Source organism: Nicotiana attenuata, unplaced genomic scaffold, assembly GCF_001879085.1.
Source record: "Nicotiana attenuata strain UT unplaced genomic scaffold, NIATTr2, whole genome shotgun sequence".
In the NCBI taxonomy this organism is placed as follows: domain Eukaryota; kingdom Viridiplantae; phylum Streptophyta; class Magnoliopsida; order Solanales; family Solanaceae; genus Nicotiana; species Nicotiana attenuata.
The window spans coordinates 158,513-168,357 of NW_017670604.1; the positions used below are offsets into that span (position 1 = coordinate 158,513).

At 41.2% G+C, this 9,845-nt stretch overlaps 1 protein-coding gene across 1 annotated transcript; it reads right to left on the minus strand.

Annotated features, from left to right (window-relative positions):
- Nucleotides 1–7,311: 7,311 nt before the first annotated feature.
- Nucleotides 7,312–9,157, minus strand: LOC109241433. Its single transcript, XM_019408174.1, has 4 exons — nucleotides 9,016–9,157; nucleotides 8,218–8,807; nucleotides 7,883–8,074; nucleotides 7,312–7,815 (listed from the first exon to the last, which is right to left on the minus strand). The coding sequence occupies exons 1-4, from the start codon at nucleotides 9,155–9,157 to the stop codon at nucleotides 7,312–7,314; spliced, it is 1,428 nt and encodes a 475-aa protein (XP_019263719.1).
- Between the last annotated feature and the right edge of the window lie 688 nt (nucleotides 9,158–9,845).

Consider the following 9,845-nt stretch of genomic DNA (forward strand, 5'->3'; position numbering starts at 1 on the left):
CAAAAACCATTCCATAAGCTCTATAGGCACGCCAGCTTGTGTAAGGGGCGCTGAACCGTTGCAATAAATCTATGGCAACAGTTTACCTATCTGTTGCAACGGTTTTCCATGCGTAGCCACAGGTGAATTTTCCAGTAGTGTTATTTTCTACCAGCTTGTCTCATGACCATGATAGGAACATAGGGATGTATTCCCCTTAACCCAATCATAGGGATGATGAATTCATTGGTAGGGAACCACTCGAACATCTAGTGGACCTGGCCCTCGGTCAAATTGCTGAAAAACTGTGCCCATTCTGTAGCATTCTCTGGCTGTGCAAACCTATCTGGAATAAAGGTCATTCTTTTAGGATGGTGGAAAGCTATGTGATCATTCCAGGGTCTCCGTGGAAACTTTTGGCTGTATTGGCCCCTCTGAAGATGTTCTAACAACCAAATCTTCAGTAGCAAGTTACAACCCTCAAAATGTTTGAACCCTTTGTTGCAATGATCCAGAGCCCGGTATATGTCTGCTACAATCATTGGAACAATAGTATAGGTTTGTCCCTCGATTCCCTAATTAAAGCTTTGGTTACCATGGCCAATCTAGTGTGAATTATGTCCCCTTGGCTTGGGAATACTAACATACCTAGAAAGCAGACGATGAATACAAAAACCCTAAGATGATTCCAACCCAGGGAAGTGATGGAGAATTCATCATGAAAGATACGATAAGATTTGCTGTGTCCATATCGTTCATAGAGGAAGTCGAAGGGTATGTAGGACTTCTTCAGGCGCTCCAAGTCATCATTCTTTCTCAGACCCATCATCTTTACAAACCCCCTGGTAGTGCGATTTTTTGGTACTAGTAAACCGGGACTATCCCATAGTTATCCAGCGAATCCTCCTATTTCTTCCAAAGAGGAGTCATTTCTATATTGCTAAAATGGAACACGGCCCTTTCTCCGTCCCAGAACATACTAGCAGCCTCGATCAGCATGTTGTTCGGCTGGAGAATAAGGAGGGTAAGTTTCCAAGAATCCTTTTCACGTGGTTTTTGTCGCTTGGCGAAAGGTTTTCCCACCAATCTAACAATAGCGGTGGTATACTTCGGACCATGCCGAACCTGGGGACTTCGTGCCTCATTTTTGCAAAATAAACAGAGTTAGACCCCTGCCCCCCTCCGGACTCTACTACTTATACATTAACGATTAGCATGCCGTCATTTATCTCTCCAAATAATGCACATATCGTGGTTGCGCCCGTTGGGATTATGGAAATCCTGGTGGACTTTGGACAAGGTTTTTCTTATAGGGTTATTAGGCGGACAGAACATTAACCCAGGCTAGGTTTGATCATGATGCATGTACAGTCATTATCAGAGTAAGGTTTCTATAGAAGTCTAGACTGGTACCCTCAAGTGGACAACTTGAGAGGGAAAGTCACGGAACCGTCGACTGCACCGCTGATCGACTAGTTTTACCGCAAATAAGCCATTCCAAATTTAAAGGGTAATTTTAGGAAGAGCGCAGACACTCATCAGGTGCCGCTATGGTGTTAGTACGCACGAGTGGAATATGATGTTGAGCATGCATTATGCAAGCAATAACACATTGTCAAGTATTTTCACATGTTTGAAAATAAATACAGTATTGAGTAAAGACATAAAGGAAAGAGAAACAGGGAAAAAGTTACTTCGTGAAATGAAGGAATTAATAAAGCAAATAAATGAGTAAAGGTTGGGGAGAGACATAACATAGCAAAATTGAAAGTCGGGAACATGATTAGGAAATAAGGGGAAATACACGTTGTAATTGCATGTGAGTTCATATAAAAGGGAAATAGGGAAAAGGATGTGCATGTGGCAAATAAGAGCAAAATAAAAAAACACAAGCTTGTCGGAAAGACTACTTCATGCAAATAAAGTTCATAATGATAAGAGCCTAAGGATATCCCCAACAGAGTCTCCATGCTGTCACGCCCCCTTTTTCTCGCGAAATCGGGTTTCGACATTTTTATGACTCCTTTGAGAGAGTAGGGAATTGGAATTGAAAGAGTCGCCACCTAACGGATTAAGGTGCGTTAGGGCACCTAGAGAAGATAACTCATGTTACCAGTTTACATCACCAGAGATCGGTTAAGGGCTCGAAATTACCTCGAGGGGAAAGTGTTAGGCACCCCTCAAGATCCACAACGGTGGGTCCCGGCTGAACTTAATTTATGAATTAGTCTAATAAAGAAGCGAGAGAATCATTTACTAGGGATGGGGGGTCTTAAATTTTTTAGCCTAAAGGATCACCCCGTGCAACATAAATAATACTTCGTAACTCCCTCGAGTTGGGGTGTTACTCATATTATTCAGCGGGCACAGACTATCATCTCCTGCTACCCGATTACTATCTTTAAGTTGTTACCTAAAGCGCTCTAATCAATTCTAACTCGTACCTTATGCGTGCACTACCCGTCCCTTACCTATGGTCCTGGAGGCATTGGGACCTCTATTTTGGGATGGTTCTAGACTCAGCTTAGGTTTCTCAAAATGCAAAAGACTAGGCGACAAACAAAACATGTTAGGACTTGCAAGTATAAAGCAAATATAGGCTCATGTTGACCTCCACATATAAATACTAAATGCACGCAATTAATTAGCAGGTTTTATTAATTTGCAAAATCTTATAGCAGGATATCTATGTGAGAAAAAAGGCGAGGAGTGTTATATAGAAGCAGCTTCATTAAGGCAGGTATTAGGTCCTATTGTTTTGCCTACTAATTTTATTTAGTACAACATCTGTGTGTTTCATGCAGTAATGAACAACAGTAAATCACATTTACGAATCCAAAATGGTTTTAGTCCTATGTCGATAGTGATGATAGTATTCAGAATCATTTAGTGGAGTCCTATAGGCACGATTTCTATCACTGAACTGATTTTTAATCCTACAGGTATGGTATCTATTATTGAATTGATTTAAATCCTATAGGCGTGATTTCTAGATTTGAAACCAGTTTTAATCCTATAGACATGGTATCTGTCGAACAATAATACGGGCAGAAATGGTGCACATTGCCAGAAACAGTTAGATCAACATTGAGGTCCTATAGGTATGATTGCTAACATACGTTTATTGGACAAGTTAATACAACCTATAGGCAGGATTTCTAATGCAATTAATTTCCTATAGGCAGGATCTCTAATGCAATTTAATTTCCTATAGGCAAGATTTCTAATATGCAAGCATAGTACATCACTCACACAATTTCAGTAGAGATGAGGTAAAACAGGATTAACAGAGCAAATGAAACCCTATTGGCAAGATCTCTACCCGGATTGCCCCAAAGAGAATAAAGACCATTCCCAATTTTACTATATACCCCAAAATCTGTTTGTTACAAACTTATTACAGGCCAGAATAATGAATAAATTACATAATAATAATAAGATACACTATAGGTAGCCTTCATTAGGCCGAAATAAACCTGGGAACCAGGCCTTCAAACCAATCAACTTCAAGGCTCAATTCATAGGTACAGCATAGCCAAAACCTGAGTGATCCACTCATAGCACATATAGAACCAAGTTTCCAGTGTGTCAAAGTTCCCAAGGGCCTTAGGACCCAGGGCAATGCTCACACCAGAACCATGTATTCAGAATATGATTCACAAGAGATAGGTAACCAGTTCCCAGTGTGTCAGAGTTCACAAGAGTCTCATGTGGACCCTGAGCAGTGCTCACACTGGGGTGGTTGAGAACCTAAGGGACTAAGAGTGAGGTTTTAAAAATCAGCATATAAGAGGAGTAGGGGCAGATTTCAAACAGTTTGATTTCAGAAGAAACAGGGTTTAGAACACAGAATCGCATTCAGAAAACAGCAAAGTTTGCAATGTACCTGGTTTCAAATAGGTTAATTCAGAAGAGAGACTTAATTACACTAAGGGAGCATGCTGACATTTAAGACAACCATTGATTAATAACTTAGGCAAAGCAGTCAGATCATCACATGGCATATTAACAGACAGGGCACATGAGTTAAGCAACAAATTAGGACACATTAACTAATTACATGCTTGTAGTATCCTAAGAATGCAAGGTTCAAAACAGGTACAGGATTAACAAGCAGTGTGCCAGACAAATTGAACATTAAGCTAACTTACAAACTAACAGTATTAACCATAAGAGGGTCATAGGAGCATAAAAGTAGAAGCATGCTAAAAGTAAGGTTCAAGACATGCTGTTCAAGTAACACTGATTACGAAAATCATAGAGAAATAAACGATAAGGGTTCAGGGCTTACCAGTTAAGCAAGAAAATAAGTAGATATGCTACAGCAGTTAAGTTCCAGAATCACTTGGCCTTGGCTTTCAGCCGGCCAAGAACAGAAACAATGAGCACAGAATCAGAGTAAAAGAACTAAGTTTTTTGTAAGAGTGTGAGAGTTTGAGTCCTTGTCCAAAAGGGAAGGGGAGAAAGGGTTTAAATAGTGTTCAATTAGACAGACGAATAAGGGAATAAATCAAACATACACAAATAAGGAAAGAAAATAAATCCAGAATCAATTGAAGAGAGTTCAGTAAGTTAACAGAGCATAATAGCGTGTAATCAGGAGAGTAACACTTAGAATAAGGAAAATATAATATGGAATCAATTAACAATCAGTTTCAAGGCAAAATAAGGTAAAGGAATAAAGAAAACACGGTAGATTGAACGAAATAAGGAAAATATCAGTATCATGCAAAAAAGGAAAGAGTAAAAGTCTCAAACCCTAGTTTTAGGTAAAATATACAAAATCGGCAGTAATAACAAGCAAAGAGATGCATATAGGCATATAGACAGAGATTTTAACACAATAATTAAAGAATCAAACAGATTTGGTTTGATTTCGCAAAATAAAAAATCGCTAATTTTAGGGTAAGTAAAAATTAGTTAGAAATTAATGAAGAGAGTTATAATAAGATGCACAGAGACATATAGACGAAAAGATTAAAGGAAAAATAATTAAAGAATCAAGAATTAGATTAGATCTAGAAAGATCTGAACCCTAATTTTTTAGGGTAAGCAGAAAATCGCGAAGAATCTCATAGATTCATTCCATGAAGAAATGAGAATGAACACGGATGGAAAGAGGTCAAAGATTTGAACCAGATTTGGTTCACAATAGGAGAGATCTGCTTGCCATGTAAGCAAGCAATTATGTAACACTATAAATGGGTAGCCAGTAGCGAGATAGGATGAGTAAGGTAAGAAGATCGTTAATGGATTCCATATTTGGGTTGGAATCAAAGGGGGTAACAGGTGACGGCGCTAGGGTTTCCATAGAAGAGAAGAAGAAGAGAGAGCATTTAGGGGCGGCGGAGTTTAGGGAATGAAGGGATTAGGGTTGGGGTGGTTAACTTAAAATAGGGGAATAAACGAGGGTCGTTGATCTTGAAGATCAACGGCCAGGATTTAAGGGAGAGTGGGTCGGGTATAGAAACGGGTATGGGGACTGGGCTAGTGGGTTTTGGGTTAAGGTGTTGGGTCAGGTGTTAGGTGATTGGGCTGGGGAAATTGGGTTGGCTTAGGTAATTCTAGGTCCGAATTTAATGTTAAAAAAAGGCTAGATTTTAAATAGGCCAAATACATACGCAGCCCCTTAAAGTTGTCACCAGTTTTCAGTTAGACACTCAAACTAAGGTTTGTTCCTATTGAACACTCAAAGAACATACAATATGCGCCAATTAAACACTTTGCAACTAAACAGTAAAAGGATCATAGTACGTCAGATTCACACGCGATGGCGTGGACAAAGTAACAAATGAAAATCTGCCACGTTCCCTTTCAGTCAAAACTAATTAGAAAAACTTATTTAGCGAACAAAAGGAAAGTTAAAAAACCCTTATGGTCTTCTTGCCCAAAATACCTCTTGTATCAGAAGCCGCAGATGATCTCCCTATCCCGCCCATCAATATCTTCTTTCACCAAGTCCAGTAGCTATGGCGTCCCCTCCTCCTCCCATTTCTCTCCTAATTCGACTCTGTGTGACTTTTCTTTATCTAAGTGAATGTTTTGCAAGAATGAGAAATTAAAGTTCCTCTTTAACTTAAACCATGAATAGTTTGTTTCTGTGGTGTCAAATAGAAGTCGTCTGCGTCAACTGAATCTCCATTCAAATCATCCTCTCTTTAATAACATTAACTTTATAATTCCAGCAAGCAGGAAGTTGGTTTGTGCTTATGGTGTAGCGGGTCAAAACTAGTGATGGTTGACTATGGTGAAAAAGACGTTAATGGTGGCTGGTGGAGATTGGAGATCAGATAAAGATCTGAGGTTAATTTTAGAGTGTTCTTGATGAATCTCTCCAGAAGATTCTATTTACTCGGTCAAACTTCGGACCTAACTCGGCAATCGACTTCAGGTCATTCAATAAATCAAATTGTTTGTCGGTAAGGAGTACATTACGCCGATTTAGAGGTGATGAGTGCTTGCTCTCAGAAAGGGGAGGAGGCAATGGTGGAAATGGTGGTGGACATAAAGAAGAAGAAGGAAATAAAGAAGACACAAAAGAAAGAAAAAAAATCTGTTTTTGGACTCTTCACGCGCCTATATTGGGTGAAGCTCACTCTATGTGCCAACTCAGCAAGAAGTGCCTAATTGGAACAAAGTTCATGTAATATACGTGCTCATTAGGAACACCTCTAAGTTCAGGTGTCTAAATAAAAAATCGTGCCAACTTTAAGTGTCTCCATATGTATTCAGCCTTTTAAATACTCAATGAAATCAGTAAATAATTTATAAAAATAATCAATAAATAAAAAAAATCACTTGTGCATAAAAATGATTTAAAATAATTACTTAACATTATAAAAATATAAAAAGTTATTTTTTGTGTATATAATATAATTATGCATATATATGGGCTATTATTGCAAAATATGCAATTTTAGCCTAAGGATGCAGAATAAGTATATATAAAAATATTAAAAGCTTAATATGGATAAAAATGATGAAAAATTAAATAATGAATCATTATAAAATTATTCGTGATGCAATTAATAATTATTTATATAAAAATGCAGGAATTAATTAATTAAAAGCCTTTAAAAATTATAGAAAGTTATAGAAAATTATGGAAAAATACTTGGTGATACTCATGCACTATTTTGAAGGTATATATGCATTTTTGAAATATATGAAGGAAAAATTGGGTATCAACAGTGCCCACAAGGGGCCTTACAGAAAAATAAAAAATAAAATCCTAAGAGCCTAATATACTTTGGGAGCCGCATCCTCGGGAAACGCATCTTTGGGAGCCATATCTTCGGGAACCTCGTCCTCGGGGACTTCATCCTCATATCCTCATCTCTCGGAACCACTAGTAGAATCTTCATCATCATAGAGTAAAGCGGCAGCCTCGTCATCCAAAATTTTTGCCTTTTTAATATCAGGTGAGAGGTCAAAGCCACGAGCATGCACTTCCTCGAGAGTTTCTCTCCGGGATTGTTTCCTGGCGTGATCGAGAGCACATGATAATTTGACTTCGGCGGCAATGGAGATTTCCTGTGCCCGAATGTTAGCAGCCTCGGCGTCAGCTCGATAAGAGGCCACAAACGCCTCTGCCTCAGATTTGACCTTCGCAATCTCGACGGCCGATTTAGCCTCGAGCTCCTCAATCTTTTGGCTCCGGGCCAGGCTTTCCCCCTTTTCATTTTGAAGCTGGCGTTCAATCGAAGTCAGCTGGGCCCGAAGCGTATATTTTTCCGAGGCGAGACGATCCATATGTTGCTTCCACCCCAAGGTCTCAGCCTCTTTCACCTTGAGCTCTTCTCGAAGCTGCTCCACTACCTCGCCTATCTGCTTGGCCTGTAAAGTTGAAGTGTTAATCGCTAAATCAAATGAGCACATGGAAGACCCCCAAAGGTTACATTACGTGTTCAATGAGCTCAATCTGTTCTTGATGAGCCTTCGCCAGTTCAACTCGGAGATCCCTGACCTCCTCCTCTTTCTGTACATAGAGGCGTTTAAGGTTGTCCCTCTCTTCCACCAGCTTCTTGAGTTCGGCCTCGCATCGGGCAAGCTCGGCTCGAGATTTGGAAAATGCTTGTCGATGAAGTACCACGACCTTCACATAAAGAAAAGGAGCCGGAATTAGAAAAACGAGAATAAAACTCGAGCATAACTATAGAGGTAGAAACTTACTTGTTTGAGGAGCCGCTGAGCCTCATCGAAGATAAACGAAGCATCCGGGTCGGGACCATCTTAGACCCCAGCAAAGCACTCCCAGAAAATATCATTCCCTTCGTGGGTCGTCCCCTTGTCGGGAGTCTTCATGGCATGGACATCTCGAAATTTCCCTTCAGAGAACACAGGTCCAGGCTGTGATTCATCTACGTTAATAATCCCAAGTGATTCACTTGGAACATTATCTTCTTTTTGAAGGGCCCCGGAATTAGGCCCCTCGGGCTCATCCGCCGAATGTCCTCCAAGACGAGGTGCTCTATTGCCGCCCCATGGCTCGGGGACTCTGCTCGAGCTCCTCTCCGAGATTTCTTTGATTCGAGATTGAACCGCATCAGCCACCACCGGTTCAGCGGCTTTCAAAGCTTCGGTGCTCCCCCTCTTCCGAGCTACCAGCAGACAGTCATCATCCTCTCCCTCTTCCTCATCACCCCGAAGGTGTTGAACCGCCTCTGCAGATCGGGCTACAGGGTCGGCCCTAGGCTTTCGAGCCTTATTTTTCTTGGGCTTAGGGGGAACTGCTGGCGAAGCCCTTTTCCTTTTCTTCTCCTTGGTTGGCTTAGGAATTTCCTCCTCACCGGGCGGGGGAGGCCTCATAGCAACAGTATCTCTGAGGTCTGCGTAAGGAGAAAGTATTTTACAGGAAAAACATCGACATATGAGCAAGGGAACTCACTATCGCTTTTTGCTTCCCGCCGACCCTTGGCCAAATCACGCTAACAGCGTTCTGTGTGTGAAGAAGTGGAGGCCAGTTGTCGGACCCAACCTGCGAGGTTCGGAATCGCACCAGGAAACCAAGGGGAGGCTACACCATCAAAAAGGAACCAGATCGAGGAAGAACAGGAAAAGCAGATAAGCAAGTATCATCATTAGGGATGTACTTGCGTTTCATGTTCCATTCCTCGGGGAATGGCATCCTTTCAGCAGGAATTAAATCGGAAGTCTTGATTCGGACAAACCGGCTCATCCACCCTCGGTCCTTGTCCTCATCGATGCTAGAGAATAGCGCCTTCGTGGATCAACGCTGGAGCTTTATTAGACTGCCTCGATAAAGGCGAGGGTTGTATAGCCTGATCAGGTGGTCGAGGGTAAAAGGCATCCCCTCGACCTTGCCCGAGAAGTACCTAAGGAAATTGACGATGTGCCAAAAAGAAGGGTAGATCTGGACAAACGTCACCCGATATTGATGACAGAAATCGAGAATGACTGGGTCTACGGGACCCAGTGCTGGGTCTACGGGACCCAATGTGAAAGGATAAGTATACACGCTCAAGTACCCTTTCACATGAGTGGTGATGTCCTCTTCAGGGGAAGGAATCACGACATCTTTATCCTCTCAATTACAATCCTCTTTCACCTGCTCAAGTTCATCTTCAGTTATCAAGCAGAAGCATCGAGACATAGGCTCGCATCGGCTTGGAACCGACGTCGGCTTATCGATTTTGAAATCGGAAGATAGCTCGCATGGCCCGGGAATGCACTCCTCGATATGAGGTGGCACTGTCGTTCTACCCCCGGTCGGACGTGATGATGAGGAGGCTTTTTCTTTCTGAGGAGCGGTTTTAGATGTTTTGGCCATTACTGTTGAGAAATTCAAAATAAGAGAAGAAGTTGATGTTGTAGCAAGAACAAGTTGAAGAAAGGATAAACTCAGG

What these genes read in the sequence shown, in the direction of transcription:
- LOC109241433 (XM_019408174.1), bottom strand. Translation starts at nt 9,157, where the DNA reads ATGAGCCGGTTTGTCCGAATCAAGACTTCCGATTTAATTCCTGCTGAA. An exon ending in TCTGGGAGTGCTTTGCTGGG is followed by an intron (nt 8,075 to 8,217) that starts GTCTAAGATGGT and finishes CTTTATGTGAAG; the next exon opens with GTCGTGGTACTTCATCGACA. An exon ending in AGATTGAGCTCATTGAACAC is followed by an intron (nt 7,816 to 7,882) that starts GTAATGTAACCT and finishes TCAACTTTACAG; the next exon opens with GCCAAGCAGATAGGCGAGGT.